General features: G+C 46.0%; 1 protein-coding gene across 3 annotated transcripts in view; it reads right to left on the bottom strand.

Moving 5' to 3' along the window:
• The window catches only part of LOC309889531 (CUGBP Elav-like family member 4), a gene marked incomplete at both ends in the record, with an annotated part of 295020 nt that overhangs the window by 107265 nt on the left and 170385 nt on the right, over window positions 1-17370 (bottom strand). For 2 of the 3 annotated variants that reach the window (XM_082782380.1, XM_082782379.1), the window contains 2 exons: window positions 2729-2808; window positions 11295-11420. In XM_082782380.1, coding sequence (XP_082638506.1) covers window positions 2729-2808; window positions 11295-11420 — 206 coding nt within the window. Of the gene's footprint in view, window positions 1-2728; window positions 2809-11294; window positions 11424-17370 lie in introns of all 3 variants that reach the window. The other variant, XM_082782378.1, reaches the window with a different exon arrangement.

The following is a 17370-nucleotide window of genomic DNA, read 5'->3' on the forward strand; positions in this document are numbered from 1 at the left end:
TTTTGCAGGTGGGGTTGTTTTCTTGCATCTGTTTGTCTGAGTGCTTTAGACCAATAATCGTGTGTGAGTCACTATCCGCCCCTGTTAAGTTTGCTATAAAAGTCAGGCTATTCGGGTAATAAAGTGAGAGCATGATCTGACCATACTAGCGTCTGTCGTGTTGCAGGAAGAACGGCCGAAAACAAGTAATAAGCAATAAATCTTACTGTCTCCCTATGCCGAGTCTGTTTTGCCCGTCACAATAATTACTGCGTGATCTCCTTGTCCTTATCTCAACCCTTGAGCCCTTTTCATCATATTTTCTCCCTGTTCCTCTTTGAGGAGGGGGAGTGAGAGAGTGGCTGTGGTGGAGCTCGGCTGCCCACTCGAGTGGAACCAGCACACCAGTCGACTAAGACCTCCCCTGATAGCCAGGAATGTTGATAAATGATGGAAAGTGGCTTGGCCATCTCCTCCGTCAGTTCTCTCAGTATCCTTGGGTGGATCCCATCTGGCCCCATCGACTTGTGCACATCCAAGTGCCGTACCAGGTCACCAACCAGCTCTTCGTGGATAGTGAGGGCCACATCCTGCTCCCCATCCCCTTCCACCAGCTCAGGGTACTGGGCATCCAGAGAACAACCGGTGTTGCCGCTAAAGACTGAGGCAAAGAAGGCACCTCCACCTTTTCCTCATCTCTTGTAACTAAGTTTCCCCCCCGCATCCAGTAAAGGATGGAGATTCTCCTTAGTCCTCCTTTTTGTGTTGATGTATTTGTAAAAACATTTTTTGTTGTCTTTAATGGCAGTAGCCAGATTGAGCTCCAGATGAGCTTTGGCCTTTCTAATTTTGTCCCTGCACAGCCTCGCAACATCCTTATAGTACACCTTTACTCCTGCTCCATCCACTAACCGTCCCAGTCCCCTGAAGTCCCGTTTGATAGTCTTCAGCGACAGCGGAGGGGGTCCACCCCCATTTGGGGTGTCTCACCCCAGTACCTGTCCTTGAGGCCCTGCACGGAGTTGCTCCACCAGTCTATCTCCCGCTCACACTCCCTGATAGCCTTCAACTTCTCCACCTCCTCCTTGAGTTCTGCCACCAGGTGGACCAGGTCATCCACCTGCTCACACCTCACACACACAGTCTCTCTGTCTCCCGCAGATGGCAGCAAAAGGCAGACACTCCCTGCATCCAGAGACCCAAACTGCTGCGTTTTTGCGCGGGCAGTCAGTCTGGGTGTGTACAGACTTCCTAGAGAAAGCACTGTGTCTTGTGTACACCATTGCAGCTGAGCTAGCGGTAGACCGCCTTTAGAGGAGGTGTTCATATGGGCGGGGGGGGGAACGCTCTGCCCTCCCTGCCCGAACTGCCAAGCCACTCCTTTCTGATGCGCCACGCCCTGTTGGCCCACCCTGGTCGCTTGCACTCCCTAGGGGCAGCTTTTGAACAGCCATGGAGGGGGCATTGCTGGCTCCGCCTACGCCTCGTCAGCCTCCCTCGCGAGGGCTGCTGGGTCCTGGCAGCTCCCTCAAGTGGGATCGATGCCGGAAAAAAAGCCCTGCCTGTCCTGATCCCCCGCTCCGCTGCAGAACGCATCTGCCCCGGAGCTGATCACCTCGGCAAGTCATCAGATGCCACCTTTTAATAACCTCACTGGTAAACATACCATTTTCTAATCTGACCTGTCTGAGCTTGAGTTCTTAAAAGCAGTCTTGATGATTCGCTGCTACCAGAAACCTCTTCCCCTGTGACAAACTTCCCATTTTCAACCCTACACAGACCTAGAGCCAATCCACCCAGGCCATTTTAAAATTATTTGGATAAACTTATGAATTGAGATCAGAGGTTCTTATTGAAAGGGAGATTTTGAATACTGAGATTCCCTGTATCCTTTACAAGTCTTCAGCATGCTTCCTAGCCTTTCCTTATTTACACTGTGAATAATTAGTAATAATAATATATTATTATAATAAACCAAAACATATTGGACCAGATTGCCTTTCTGTGCTGATAATGGAATGTCTTATATTCCTCCAGGTCTGCATGGTGGTGTACAAGTATAACTTTGCATAGAAAACACATTTCCATTTTATTTTCCACTTCCCTGAACTATCAGCTTGGAAGCGTATTACTAGACATTAGTCCAAGCACTACCTCAAACATTTCCTGGAAGATTCAGTAGCGTTTGACTGTCTTTCAAAAGCTGGATGTAAGGGACCACATTTATGCCCAGGTAGGCACTTTAGCAGCAGAAAGGCAGTGAGAGTGCACGTCATGGTGTGATGCATCTCTAGCTTCTAGTGCTATCATGTGAGCATGCTGCTTTCTGCTCAGTTTTGGCAAAAATTTCCTTCATGTAGAAGCAGGGACTCTTTGGAGAGGGAAAACAAAAGCCCCTAGACACAAGTTTGTACATGATTCATCCCTCTGAAACTTAAGTCCTTAAGCTCATGGTGAATTTGACCCAATGTTTTTTGCATCTGTGAACCATGTCTTTTTTTCAGTGCATCAAAACTGCTGGTGATGGAACACATCACTCCTTGGAGTTCTGTGAAGGTGTGATGAACTGATAGTGTCATCCTGGCCTTCCCTCTGATGAGTTAAACACACCCAAGGTCCCACATGCTTAAGCCATCCTTCCCAGAAGACAAGTAGCAAAGCATAGATAAATCATTCCTCCTCCTCCATCAGGCCACAGTACAGCAAAGTCTGGACAAATCCTCACGTGCCATGTTACAGAGCTACTCACTGGCATTGTCTGGCTGCCATGCAAGGTATTGATAGCTGCTTGGGCCTCCGCGTGTGAAGAGTATTTCACAAATGCACACCCTAGAAGAGGAAAAAGAATATTAGAAAGGTTGCAGAGGTACCAACAACAGTCTATCTAGCTAAGTGTCCTGTTCTCAGAACTGGCAATAAAGAAGCTAGTGGAGAAAGTATAGCAAACCAGTTATTCCTTCTCAAAGCCCAGCCATTAAACACAGCTGCATCACAAAACACTATACTGTCTGCAGCAGGCACTGTCAGACCCAAACTTAGTGAGTACTTTTTGAATCTACTTATCTTTTGACCTCCATAGCGTCTCGTGAATATATGTTTTATAATTTATTGTGTGAAACAATTTTCCTTCTATTTGTATTAGACATAATGCTGAATGCTCCTCCCTCTGGTGTTATGGGAAACAGTGAGGAGCTGTGTGAAAGTCAACAGAAAGCTGCACATGCTTGTTATAAGCAACCACAGGCCAGATATAGAGAGGCATTCTGCTTGCTCCAAACACATAATGTCTCTGTCTTGTATCACTGCTTGGTAGCGTTCCATTACACAGACTGCTCAGTGCTTGTCCAGGCTCCAAACAGCTTTGGTCTGACAAAACATGAAATATCTTCTAATAAAAAAGTAGAGATGGGAGAGATCTACATGTGATGACTGCCATCTTGCTACCACTGAAATCTGAATCAGTCTTCTACAGCAAATATTATATCACAATTTGCAGAGCCAGTGCCTCTATGGGTGCTTTCCCACAGACATCAGAGAAATGCAGGCAGTGCTCCTCTGGCCTGCACTGCCATGTGAGGAATTTCACACTGCCCGAACTCCTACTTAAGGTTTTAGGTCACAGAGGTGCATTTATGAAAATGTGCTAAAGTACAGAAATGATCGACACTTCGAAGGATCACATGCACCACTAGAGAGGGGAAAAGTATTGATAAAATTCTTAGCTACAAGCAAACGGACTCAGAGAGAAGAAGAAATTCCATATGCTAAGGTGGTTTTTAGAACAAACTGGAAGAAATCTAAGAAGTTCTGCCTTCTATCCCCTTCTATTACTACTAAAGATTTTTGAGCTTTTGCTCAATTTGCAAATACCTAGTTGTTCCACTTGTGATATATGGAGTAATAATTCCACTAGTGACTGGCCTCCAACTGGATTTGACTCCATTCACCACAACTCTTTGGGCCTGGCTATCCAGCCAGTTTTTAACCCAATGAAGCGTACGCCAGTCCAAGTCAAGAGCAGCCAGTTTCTTGAGGAGAATGCTGTGGGAGACCGTGTCAAAAGCCTTGCTGAAGTCAAGGTAGACCACATCCAAAGCCTTTCCCTCATCCACCCAGCGCGTCACTTTGTCATAGAAGGAGATCAGGTTCGTCAAGCAGGACCTGCCTTTCATAAACCCATGCTGACTGGGCCAATCAGCTGGTTGCCCTGCAAGTGCCACGTGATGACACTCAAAGTAATCTGCTCCATGAGCTTCCCAGGCACTGAGGTCAAACTGACAGGCCTATAGTTCCCCAGGTCTGCCCTCCAGCCCTTCTTGTAGATGGGCGTCACATTTGCTAGCCGCCAGTCAACTGGGACCTCCCCCGATAGTCAGGACTGTTGATAAATAATGGAAAGCGGCTTGCCCATCTCCTCTGTGAGTTCTCTCAGTATCCTCAGGTGGATCCCATCTGGCCCCATCAACTTGCGTATATCCAAGTGCTATAGCAAGTCGCCAACCATTTCCTCGTGGATAGTGAGGGGCACATTCTGCTCCCCATCCCCTTCCACCAGCTCAGGGTACTGGGCATCCAGAGAACAACTGGTCTTGCCGCTAAAGACTGAAGCAAAGAAGGCATTAAGCACCTCCACCTTTTCCTCATCTCTTGTAACTAAGTTTCCCCCCGCATCCAGTAAAGGATGGAGATTCTCCTTAGTCCTCCATTTTGCGTTGATGTATTTGTAAAAACATTTTTTGTTATCTTTAATGGCAGTAGCCAGATTGAGCTCCAGATGAGCTTTGGCCTTTCTAATTTTGTCCCTGCACTGCCTCGCAACATCCTTATAGTCCTCCTGAGTGGCCTACCCTCTTTTGCAAAGAGTATAAACCCTCTTTTTTCTCCTAAGCTCAAGCCACAAATCTCTGTTCAGCCAGGCCAGTCTTCCTCCACGCCGGCTCATCTTTGGGTACGTGGGGACAGACAGCTCCTGCGCCATTAAGATTTCCCTCTTGAAGAGCGCCCAGCCTTCCTGGACTCCTCTGCCCTTCAGAACCGCCTCCCAAGGGACTCTGCCAACCAGCATCCTGAACAGTTCAAAGTCGGCCCTCCGGAAGTCCAATACAGCAGTTTTACTGGTCCCTTCCTGGTTTCTCCAAGAATGGATAACTCTACCATTTCATGGTCACTCTGCCCAAGACAGTATCCAACCACAACATCTCCCAGCAGCCCTTTTCTGTTTGTGAAGAGAAGGTCTAGCGTAGGCTCACTAACCAGCTGCGTCAGGAAGCTATCTTCCACGCTCTCCAGAAACCTCCTAGACTGCTTTCTCTGGGCTGTGTTGTGCTTCCAGGATATGTCAGGGAAGTTGAAGTCCCCCACAAGAACAAGCGCTGACGATTTCACAACTTCTGTCAGCTGCCTGTAGAACTCCTCATCCGTCTCCTCATCCTGGTTCGGCAGTCTGTAACAGACCCCCAGCAGGATGCTTGCCTTGTTGGCCTTCCCACCAATCCTAACCCATAGGGACTCAACCTTGTCATTCCCAGCCTCGAGTTCCACAACATCGAAAGATTCTCTAATATAGAGAGCCACATCACCACCCCTTCTGTGCTGCCTGTCCCTTCTGAAGAGCCTATAGCCAGACATTGTAGCACTCCAGTCATGAGACTGGTCCCACCATGTTTCTGTGATGGCAACCAAGTCATAGCCTGCCTGCCGCATGATGGCTTCCAGCTCCTTTAGTTTGTTGCCCATGCTGCATGTATTGGTGTAGATGCACTTCAGTTGGGCCATTGCCTTCTCTCCCAGCCTTGCCATTGTTCCCCCGGCACAGCTCTAACAAGCCTTGTTTCAGCCCCGTCCCCCATCTTACCTAGTTTAAAGCCCTCTCAATGAGCCCTGCCAGCTCCCGGCCTAGGATCTGTTTTCCCCTTAGAGATAGGGACTGGTCTGCGGCCATCAGGCTGGGTGCCGAGTAAAGCGCCCCATGGTCAAAAAAAAAACCAACAAAATCTGTGTTGGCACCAGTCTCCGAGCCACGTGTTTATCAGGTGGGCTTTCCGTATCCTCTCTGTACCACTCCCTGCCACCATAGGGATGGACAAAAACACCACCTGTACTCCTGCTCCATCCACTAAGTGTCCCAGTCCGCTAAAGTCCCGTTTGATAGTCTTCAGGCTTCTCTCTTCAGTGTCATCACTGCCAGCCTGGACTATTAAAAGAGGATAATAGAGGGGCGAACCAGGTTGGGAAGCTTTCTGGCAATGTCCCTGACCCTTGCCCCAGGGAGGCAGCAGACTTCCCTACAGGTAGGGTCAGACCAACAAGTAGGGCCCTCTGTTCCCCTGAGAAGGGAGTCGCCCACAACAATCACCCTTCTTTCTTAATTGGTGGAGGCAGTCCTGAGGCGTGGAGTTGACTACCTCATCGACTTCCCCACGCACCCAGCACTGTTTACTTGCCTTTTATAAATATTACTAAATTCAGCTCGAGTTGAGACTTCATTTATAACACCCTGAAGGGGCACAGGTCACTGCACAAGGGATGCCAGCCCTAACAATGGGACAGCTGTCCTTTATTCCCTTTGTAGCATCTTTAGAAGGTCAGCATGCCCTCACAGATCCATACAGTGCATGATGCAAATTGCAGTGCTAAAACACTTGCAAACTAGAAAAACGAGAAACAAAAGTCTCTATAATCATCGCTACAGGCTGGCAGAAGTAGAATCAAAGGAAACAATAGTAGCCCCTTCTAAAAAGAACACATGCATATGAAAGTAGCTTGTAGTCAGGAGCCCCTCACTTTGCATTCCTCCTTACCGTTATGTTCAAACTGTATTTCAGGGAAAGCATAGCAGCTGTTGCTAATAGTTGAATATAATTTATAAGGAGCTGAGAGGAGACAACTGTGAGAAAATGATATAGATAAACTTCAGCTGGAAACAATAGGGATCAATTATGACATAATTGCAGTCCAGCATTCCCAGGCTCCCGAGATATTGTACCTTCCTCTTCGTTAATCAGAGATAATCCAGAATTAGGGTGTTTAATTATTTGCAGATTCTTTTCTACTTTCTGCCTCTAAAAAGAAGATGCTGATTAGCAAATATACAAAAGATTTTCAGCTTCAGTCACCCATTGTATTTAGAGCAGGATTTTTGGCTTCCATGTTGCTGTCATGTTGAGGGTTTCACTCTATTCAGGTGAAATTCACCCCTGTGCTGAGCAACCTGATGGATGAATGGAGCTGGATAAAGATGGGAATGAAGGGAACAGGAGGAATTTATCTTGTTTAATACCTGAGATGCTAATGAGATCCCTCCATTGCTTCTGATATGTTTTCAAGTAGAAAAACAGGTGAAAACTCAGCTTTCACCTGTATATGGTGGCAAGGCAGTAGTAGCAGAGACCCTAATGTTTTGATCCCTTTATTTGTGCATTCAGTGGGATGGCTTCTGAACACAACACCAAATGTGTACATAATCTTCTTTCTGCCCCTTATCACCAGAATTGAGGTGACCTCCAGGATCTCATGAGCTGAGGACATGAATCATACCACTCTTCAAAACAACAGTGCCCTGTGACAGAAACAGCTCTGGAGTTTTAAGGGATTTTGACACATAGAGAGATATATAACCTATGCCGAACAGAGAGATACATGTGCTCGTATGTTTTTTCTTTCTTTCTTTCCTTATTTCAGGATTACAGAGCTGGAAGGGCTGCTCTGACTGTCTTGTCAGCTCTTCTGCAGGAATGGAGGAGACTGCAGAGTCAGAGCCCAAGGTTATGACTGCAGAGGGTGATAGACTCCTCTTGAGGGACTTCTGGTGTTGTGGGAAATCTTTACTTTCTGAGTTACTAAAGTAGACAACTGTGGAATTAAAAACAAACTAAACAGAACCAAGAGGCTGTCCAGGCAGCTGCAATCCTGTGGGTCCTGCTGGATTACTAAACTGGATCCCATTTCATGGTGACTTCCTCACCTGAGTACTCCTACGCTCCTGGATGCACACAGGTGAGCCTTACCCAGAGAGATACAGGCAGGCTCATTCCTGTCCCATTGTAGTGGGTTTACGTGGCAAGGTTTTGGTAGCAGGGGGACATAGGGGTGGTTTCTGTGAGAAGGATCTAGAAGCAGCCCCATGCTTGGTAAGGGCCCCACTGCTGAGCAGAGCTGAGCCAATAAGTGATGTTGTTTTGCGCCTCTGTAAGAGCATATTTAAGACAGGGAAAAAAACGCTGCGCCACACAGCAGCTGGGACAGTGAGAGGAGTGAGTAATAGCCTTGCAGGCGCCAAGGTCAGTGAAGAAGTAGGCGGAGTGGTGCTCCAGGTGCCGGAGCAGAAGCCCCCTGCGGCCTGTGGTGAGGACCATGGTGAAGCAGGCTGTCCCCCTGCAGCCCATGGAGTACCACGGTGGAGCAGGGTTCCACTCTGCAGCCTGTGGAGGAGACCACGGTGGAGCAGGTGGACCTGCACCGACGGAGGCTGCCGCCTGTGGAAGACCCCTGCCGGAGCAGATTCCGGGCTGGACCTGTAGCCCATGGGGAGGAGCCCATGCAGGAGCAGGTGACCTGGCAGGAGCTGCTGCCCGTGGGGGAGATCAAGGTTGGTGCAGTTTTCTCCTGAGGGATGGACCCCGTGGTATGGACCCATATCTGGAGCAGTTCTGGAAGAGCTGCTGCCTGTGGGAAGCCCACGCTGGATCAGTTCATCAAGGACTGCATCCCGTGGGTGGGATCCCACAGCACAGGGGACGAGAGTGACCTAGAAGGTGCGGCAGAGAAGTGCTGTAGACTGACCATAACCCCCATTCCCCTGCTCTGCTCAGGGGGAGGAGGTGGAAGATGGTGTATTGGGGGGGGAAGGTGCTTTTGGTTTCTTTCCTTTGTTTCTCACTTCTCTAGCTTGTTAGTTATAAGCAATACATCTTACTATCTCCCTATGCCGAATCTGTTTTGCCCGTTACAATAATTACTGCATGATCTTCTTGTCCTTATCTCAACCTTTGAGCCCTTTTCATCTTATTTTCTCCCCATTCCTCTTTGAGGAGGGTGAATGAGAGAGCGGCTGTGGTGGAGCTTGGCTGCCCACTTGAGTGGAACCACAACACCCATCTCTCCCAGGACAGACAGACTCTGCACTTCCCTTAAGGCAGAAAAATGTCCTGGTCCCAGCTCTCCTGCCACCTGGTTGCATGCTCTAGTAACTATTATGCTTGACTCTAGGTGACTCGTGCAGGAGATGGAGCTTGCATGGAGGACATGGCTCCGGACATCCTCCCATGGCTTCAGGAAAGGCTCAGATGCCTTTCTGACTATGACTGGCCTGTTGTGTTATTCACTGGGAAGCTGGGACCTACCTCCTCCAAGCATTGCTTTCATTGAGGTGTCTTCAAAGCTTGCTCATCACAGGGACGCCTGGTGAGGCTTCATGTAATGGCTTTGCTAGGACTGAAGTCTATGCACTTAGTTAATCTTCCTAAAACTCAATTTAGGTGGATTTTATGCCTTATGGGTTTTACCCAAAATAAGTATCTCATAAGCAGTATGTGTCATGTTGATTTCTAGCAGATGGAAAACATTACAGACTGGGAGTTGGTGGGAGTTGTGGCTCACCTGACTGTGTCTTAAGATAAGAGCACTACCCTTAAGTTTGGATTGAATGCTCTGTGTGTGTGTGTATATATCTGTGCGTGTGGAAATTGGGAGCTTCACATTCTCAGTAAATAGCACCTGCAAATGGAAGCTGGTAATATTAACTCTGTCAAGGCTCAGTATTGATCCTGAACATCTCAGTGAAATGCAAGCCTAAGACTGAAGCCTGCTAGCACTAATAATTAAACTGGTTAGCAATATGGAGCTGCCACTCAGATTCAGACTTATAATGAAATTGTTTAAGAAAAAAAAAAAGAGAGAGCAAGAATGAATACAAGTTTTGGGGTTGGATCTCCTTTGGAATCTGTTTCTTACAGATCTCAGACATTATTGCCTTCATTATTACTCTGTTTAGCTCCTCTGTCATAGATTTTGTTCTGTACAATTCCAAGTGGAGGCAGACAGACTTTTTTTTGCTTTTCCCCAATTTACTGATTTGTTCAGTGATGGGAGTGCCAAACTGCCTGCCATTTATGATAGCTGAAACTCTTTTTGGTGAATCAAACCTTTGGGTGTCATGAAACTAAAGTAGCCATAAAATCAAAAGAAGTTACCCACAGTTTATTTTCAGCTATTTGTATCAGGAAGGCTGGGCTTTCCTGACATACATCAAAATACTGCCCTATAATGCCAGAGTGAAATCTTTTTTGGCTAACAGTGATTTTACAGAATAGCAGTATCTTTTTTTCAGTGTATAACCATGATTTGGGTTTTTCACCTCCCTGTTGCAAAAATATGCTGGTTGATGTTGTCACATGTCAAAATATCCAGTGAGATATGAACTGCATCAGCAAGACCAGTCTCTTCCCTGGTACTGCACATTCTAGCACAGTTTATGATGTATTATATGCAGATCAATATTTAATGGACACATTATACTGTCAAGAGAAGAGGGCTTCCTATTCAAATTGAAGTTACTTTGTCTAGAAAGTGACAGGGGAAAAAAAAAAAAGACCCTTATGTTTAACAGAGAAGCCTGGACTCTAGAAAAGGTTTCCTTGTGCTATCCAGGTAACGAGAGATGCCAAAAAGTGGCAGAAGGAGGTAAGACACCTAGTTTTGCAATTAAGCATTGAGATGTTTCAAGCAGCAAATACCTACTGAGTGTAATATTTACATCAGATCCTGTATGCTTGAAATAGTGGTCACTGGTTGGTGTGTAACTATGCAAGAACCAACTAAAGAAGAGGAGGACCTGGGGCTGGTGGGTGATAAATAAGCAGAGACAATGGCGGAGCTGGTGAGTAAGGATGTAAAACAGAAAATACAGCTTTGTTTAAGGAAAGAATGAGCCATGAGCCTGTTCAATAGGGGAAGAAACTCCCAACTTTCCTAAGGCTGGTGAGGAGAGCAGATCTTGAGCAAATATAAAGGTTTTGCATTCAGAGTGGAGGCTGTCCTGTAAAGAAACAGCAATAGGCAGCAGTTTGCATGTGGTCAGACACAGCTTGTTGTGGAGGAGGATGTTTTTAGGTGCAATCAACTCTTTGTTCTCATGAACAAGCAGACAGCAATCAGCAAAGAAATGACCTCCCTTGGCAAATGTGACCCTTCCTAATATAAGAGATGCCAACCTGGCAGCCACCTAGTGACTTTGTTATGACAGGAAATTATATATACACCAAGACTGGGTCTAGCTCGAAGATAAAGCCATGGTGTGCCATAAGCCATTGTCTTACCTTTGCTGTTGCCATCAGGTCCCCGAAGAATTGTGCACTCCTCGATGTTGCCAAATGCCTCGAATAGCCTGCGCATGTCATCTTCTGACTGCTGCTTATTGAGCATGCCCACAAAGAGTTTTCTGTCTTCTGGAACAAAATAAGGAGGTGCTTACCATATTTCTGGAGGGATGTGAAAGCCAAGATAGCTCAGTATCACATGCAGAAGAAACAGTGATTTCGTTGAGGTGACATATTTCAGAAGCTGATAGTCATTTCAGGTGCCTTGCTCAAAACACCTTAATAACATCTGAATTTCAGTGAGTACTTGAAAATAATTTGACAATTTCAAAGAAGAAAAAAAACCTCCCAAATGCCAGAAATATCTAAAATGTTTTAATTGCGTCTCAAAATCTAGGCACCAAAGTCTTCCAAATCAGCTTTTTCTGATCAATTTTTGCAGTCAGCTTGCAGTAACTGAAATGACAACATTGCTCAGACTGCCATCTAAGTGAAATGTGAATAAAGATAGCATACATAAATAAAGTCCAACTGAAAAACAACATAAATTAGTAAGTAGCCCTCGCAATACTAAATAAGTCACAGGAAAAAAAATGTTTAACATAAGCTGTTTTGAATCAGGATATAACTGAAGCCACAGCCAGTAAATTGAGATTTGTCATTCATACCCACTCACAGACACGTACCTACAAGTTTGGATGCATTTATATATATATATATATATATATATATATATATAAAAGTTAATTTTAAATAAACCCAAAGTTTTGGAAACATATATTGTCTCTTGAAACAAAGTTAACTTATACGAATGCTAATATCTGAGTTTGCTCAAGAAGATGCTGTTTCATGTTAAAGCAGGATGGGGTCTGCTGACAGATAATTGTATTTTGAAAGATGAAGATTATTTATACTTGGACTTATACCAAGTATGGAGAGCTTCAGTCCAGAACAAAACATCTTGAGAAAATGTTTGTGAAAACAGACCAAACCAAGGGCTACTGAGTTGTTAGAAAGATCTCAGGGGGCTCAGAGGGATGCCTATAAATCAGGTTTATATTTAGAGACTACTACCATTACACCATAAAAGAAAAAAAAAAAAGAGAAATTTACATAGTTTACATCTTGTATTTAAACAGGTCATTTGCACACCATTCATTAATGTCTTATTTATCATTCATTAAACACTATGTAAATGAGTGAATCATGATTTTTTTTAGAGCAGTTTACAGAGCGGATGTAACCAATTTGAATAAATAAATGTAAATAAACACTTTGAATTTTTTATTTATTTTTAATGCACATATTAATCGAAAGATGAACAAAACATTGGTTTGCAACAAATATGTTTTGGCTGACTAACTGGGTGATTTATGTCACTTATGTTCACTGAGAAATCATTGGTGTAGACAATCTGTTCTGCTTCAACCAGTGTTTGATCAAAATTCCCCTCTCCGAGATGCACCTGCAAATTGGCAAATTACTCTAGCCTTGGACGAGGATAATTTTTCACGCAGTTGATATCTACTGAGGATATTAGGAGCTTTCAGTCCTGCAGTGGAGTTATCCACATAAACCAAGAGTGCACTGCCCACAGAAAACAAGGAGTTATGTTGCTTTCAGTTAGGCTGCTGAAATGGTAGGAAAAATAGTTTGAGGAGGATACGTGTGCTTTTCTGATAGAAGAGAAAAACCAGGAATAACCTTCTGATAGACATGTTAAAAGCAAGAAATATGCCCACTTTATATTGGCATTGTTTAGGCAAAGGGACTCTTTGAGGTCTTTGCTGGCAACACAAAGTTGAGGCTTTAATGATAATGCACAAAGCCCTAACTAGTCCTGTGTGTGTTGTCCCCACCTCAAGAGAAGCTGCTTTGGACATCGCAAAGGTTCATTTTCAGGGTGATTTTTGTTCCTGGCTTCATCCAGGAGTTAAAATGGCATTGGCAATTAGGCTCAGTGAATGGATTGTGAACCCCAAGGAACTGTATCAGGGGAACCTGTATAATCACAGGATATTTTTCCTCAAAACGTACTTGTCAGTGCTTTGCCCACTATTTTTAGAAAGGATTTGAGTAATTTCAATCCAATAATGGCAAAGAATGAACTCAGTAGTTAAAATGCTCCCTACAGATCACATCCCTGTGGGCCTGAGGGACCTCCTTGGTTTTCCTTCACCTGTGGTGGACCAATGACATTTCTCAGTGTCCTGGTTTCAGTTAGAACAGAATTAATTTTCTTCCTAGTAGCTGGTGGAATGCTGTGTTTTGGCTTAGGATGAGAAGAGTGCTGATAACACCCCGATGTTTTAATTGTTGCAGAGCAGTGCTTATACTAAGCCAAGGACATCTCAGCCTTTCGCTCTGTCCTGCCAACAGGCAGGCTGGGGGTGCGGTAAGAGCTGGGAGGGGACAGACCCAGGACAGGTGACCCAAACTAGCCAAAGGGGTATTCCATACCATCTGACGTCATGCTAAACAATATATAGGGGTGGCTAGCCGGGGGGAGGGGGCCGGACTGCTCGGGGTTAGGCAGGGCATCGGTCAGCGGGTGGTGAGCAATTGCATTGTGCATCACTTGTTTGTACATATTATTATTACTTTCCTATTATCACCATTGTATTATTATTATTGTTATTGTTATTATTATTTTTGTTATGATTATTTTCCTGTCTTATTAAACTGTCTTTATCTCAACTCACGGGCTTCACTTTCTATTTCTCTCCCCCATCCCAGAGAGGGAGGGGGGAGGGTGAGCGAACGGCTGCGTGGTATTTAGCTGCCGGCCGGGTTAAACCACGACACTCAGTCAAGTAACCAAATGATGAAGAGCCAGGTGGGAATTCAACTTTAGAAACATCTCTTCTGCATGACCTAACTCCTGTTTTCATGGAACACTTTGTAGGTGCCAGCAGAAATCACTTTACTTGATGGCTAAACTGATGTGCAAAAGGGACTCTCAGAGGTGAGGTATAAAGTGTCAACTGAAGCTGAATGTGTGCTGTTGGGTGTCTTTTAGGCTAGGGAAAGACAAAGCCTTGGAGAAAGCTGAGTCCAAACTCCAAGGGTTGTCCACATACCCGAGGGAAACCCACCTGCAAAGTGAGAACAGCTGTCCTGGAAGATGGGAGCAGATGGGTGGGAGTGAGCTGGGAACACCACTGGCAAAGGGCTTTGACGAGGGAGTTTGTGTCTAGTAAATACTTCCAGCACAGAGGAAGTGTCTGTTATATTGTACGTTATACAGTTTCCCCTGTTTGAAACAAGCTGCATCAGCAGAAGCACTTCTATAGCTCTGTAACTGTATATTCACCAGGCTTTATGATAATATAGAATCATAGAATATCCTGAGTTGGAAGGGACCCTTAAGGATCATCAAGTCCAACTCTTGACACCGCACAGGTCTACCCAAAAGTTCAGACCATGTGCCTAAGTTCACAGTCCAATCTCTTCTTAAATTCAGACAGGCTCGGTGCAGTGACCACTTCCCTGGGGAGCCTGTTCCAGTGTGCAACCACCCTCTCTGTGAAGAACCCCCTCCTGATGTCAAGCCTAAATTTCCCCTGCCTCAGCTTAACCCCGTTCCCGCGGGTCCTGTCACTAGTGTTAATGGAGAAATATAAATGTATCATTTAAAAAAAATCGCATCCCTCATCTGTCAGCAAAACTCTGTAGTGTGTAACTGGCCTGAAACTGCCTTGTCTGGTTTAGTTTATGCAAAGCTTAAACCAGGTGTGTTAGGAAACGGTTAATTTTATATTTTATTTTATTTCAGCCCCCTTTTCTGCATCTCTGCAGGACACCAGGAGGGGTGACATGACGCCTGTCCCCGGAGCTGGCTGGCAGGAGATGCAGTGCTTTGTGAGCTGCCCACAAGGTGGCCATCAGACCACCAGGAACAGGCTCTGCCGAGGGCGTGGACCACCTTCCTCAGTGGCTGCTGGCCCAGCTGCTCCAAGGCAGGTGGCCCAAAGCGGCATCCCGAGACCAGCCAGGGCTCAGCACCGCCTGGACACCACCTCCAGCCCCACCTTCAGATCAGCGCTCTCTCTCCCTCCCGAAAAACCATGCCTTGGGCCGTCAGGGGAATCATTTGTCATACCTGCCATTTCAAAATCTACATGATCACACATTCAGCTTATAAAAAATGAGTCAGTTTAACACACTTTTTTTCTCAGAGAAGTTCTTCTAACAAAGTGCTGTGTTTACCTTTCACGTCCCAGCCCTTCCAGGGAGCTCAGCATCGTGTTTTAACAGCATCCCTTGCATGCCCAGTGAGGGAACAAAAATGTTGTTTTTGTACCAGAATTGTTAACATAAGCACAGGAAGTACCAGACATGCTGCTTCTTGGGAATGCCCAATGTATGGGGGGGGGGGGGGAAGCGGGAGAAAGACAAGTACTAAATTGATATTCAACAGAAAAGCGTTTACTGGATGTATGTGACCATGTAAGAAAGAGTTTTTTTCTAGAGATGTTACATTGTTTAGAGGGAAGAAATGTGGTATTGAGATATGCTTGCAATGATAACAAAGCTTAACAGACAACCTTGTAAAATGCAGACAACCAGACTCCTTAGGACAATTAGGTGAAATTCATGGTATCAAGTCAAACCAGGTAAGGGAAGAAGCATTACCACCTCAAAGAGTAAAAAATGTCAAAAGAAATTTGAAAAATAACAGGCTGGCAACTGAAAGCCATGTATTATCTGTGAAGCATTGAATAGATTGTGAACCTGGACTACCCAGTCAATGGGGAAACAGGGGAGGGTCACGGTCATCGAGAAAGAAAGTATATAAACTGTACTATGTGACTAGTATCACAGAATCACAGAATTTCTAGGTTGGAAGAGACCTCAAGATCATCGAGTTCAACCTCTGACCTAACGCTAACAGTCCCCACTAAACCATATCACTAAGCTCTACATCTAAACATCTTTTAAAGACCTCCAGGGATGGTGACTCCACCACTTCCCTGGGCAGCCTGTTCCAATGTCTAACAACCCTTTTGGTAAAGAAGTTCTTCCTAACATCCAGCCTAAAACTCCCCTGGCGCAACTTAAGCCCATTACCCCTCATCCTGTCACCAGGCACGTGGGAGAATAGACCAACCCCCACCTCACTACAGCCTCCTTTAAGGTATCTGTAAAGAGCGATAAGGTCACCCCTGAGCCTCCTCTTCTCCAGGCTGAACAAGCCCAGCTCTCTCAGCCGCTCCTCGTAGGACTTGTTCTCCAGGCCCCTCACCAGCTTCGTCGCCCTTCTCTGGACCCGCTCAAGCACCTCGATGTCCTTCTTGTAGCGAGGGGCCCAAAACTGAACACAGTACTCGAGGTGCGGCCTCACCAGAGCCGTGTACAGGGGGACGATCACCTCCCTAGCCCTGCTGGCCACACTGTTTCTTATACAAGCCAGGATGCTGTTGGCCTTCTTGGCCACCTGAGCACACTGCTGGCTCATATTCAGCCGACTATCAACCATCACTCCCAGGTCCTTCTCTGCCTGGCAGCTTTCCAACCACTCATCTCCCAGCCTGTAGCTCTGCTTGGGGTTATTGCGCCCCAGGTGCAGGACCCAGCACTTGGCCTTGTTGAACTTCATGCAGTTGACCTCAGCCCATTGGTGCAGCCTATCCATATCCTCCTGCAGAGCCTTCCTACCCTCAAGCAGATCGACACACGCGCATAGCTTGGTGTCATCTGCAAACTTACTGAGGGTGCACTCGATGCCCTTGTCCAGATCATCGATAAAGATATTAAAGAGGACCGGCCCCAGCACCGAGCCCTGGGGAACGCCACTAGTGACTGGCCTCCAACTGGATTTGACTCCATTTACCACAACTCTTTGGGCCCGGCTATCCAGCCAGTTTCTAACCCAACGAAGTGTGCGCCAGTCCAAGTCAAGAGCAGCCAGTTTCTTGAGGAGAATGCTGTGGGAAACGGTGTCAAAAGCCTTGCTGAAGTCAAGGTAGACCACATCCACCCAGCGCGTCACTTTGTCATAGAAGGAGATCAGGCTCGTCAAGCAGGATCTGCCTTTCATAAACCCATGCTGACTGGGCCTGATCGCCTGCTTGCC

Source organism: Aythya marila (genome assembly GCF_965140915.1).
Source record: "Aythya marila genome assembly, chromosome: W".
Lineage (NCBI taxonomy): Eukaryota > Metazoa > Chordata > Aves > Anseriformes > Anatidae > Aythya > Aythya marila.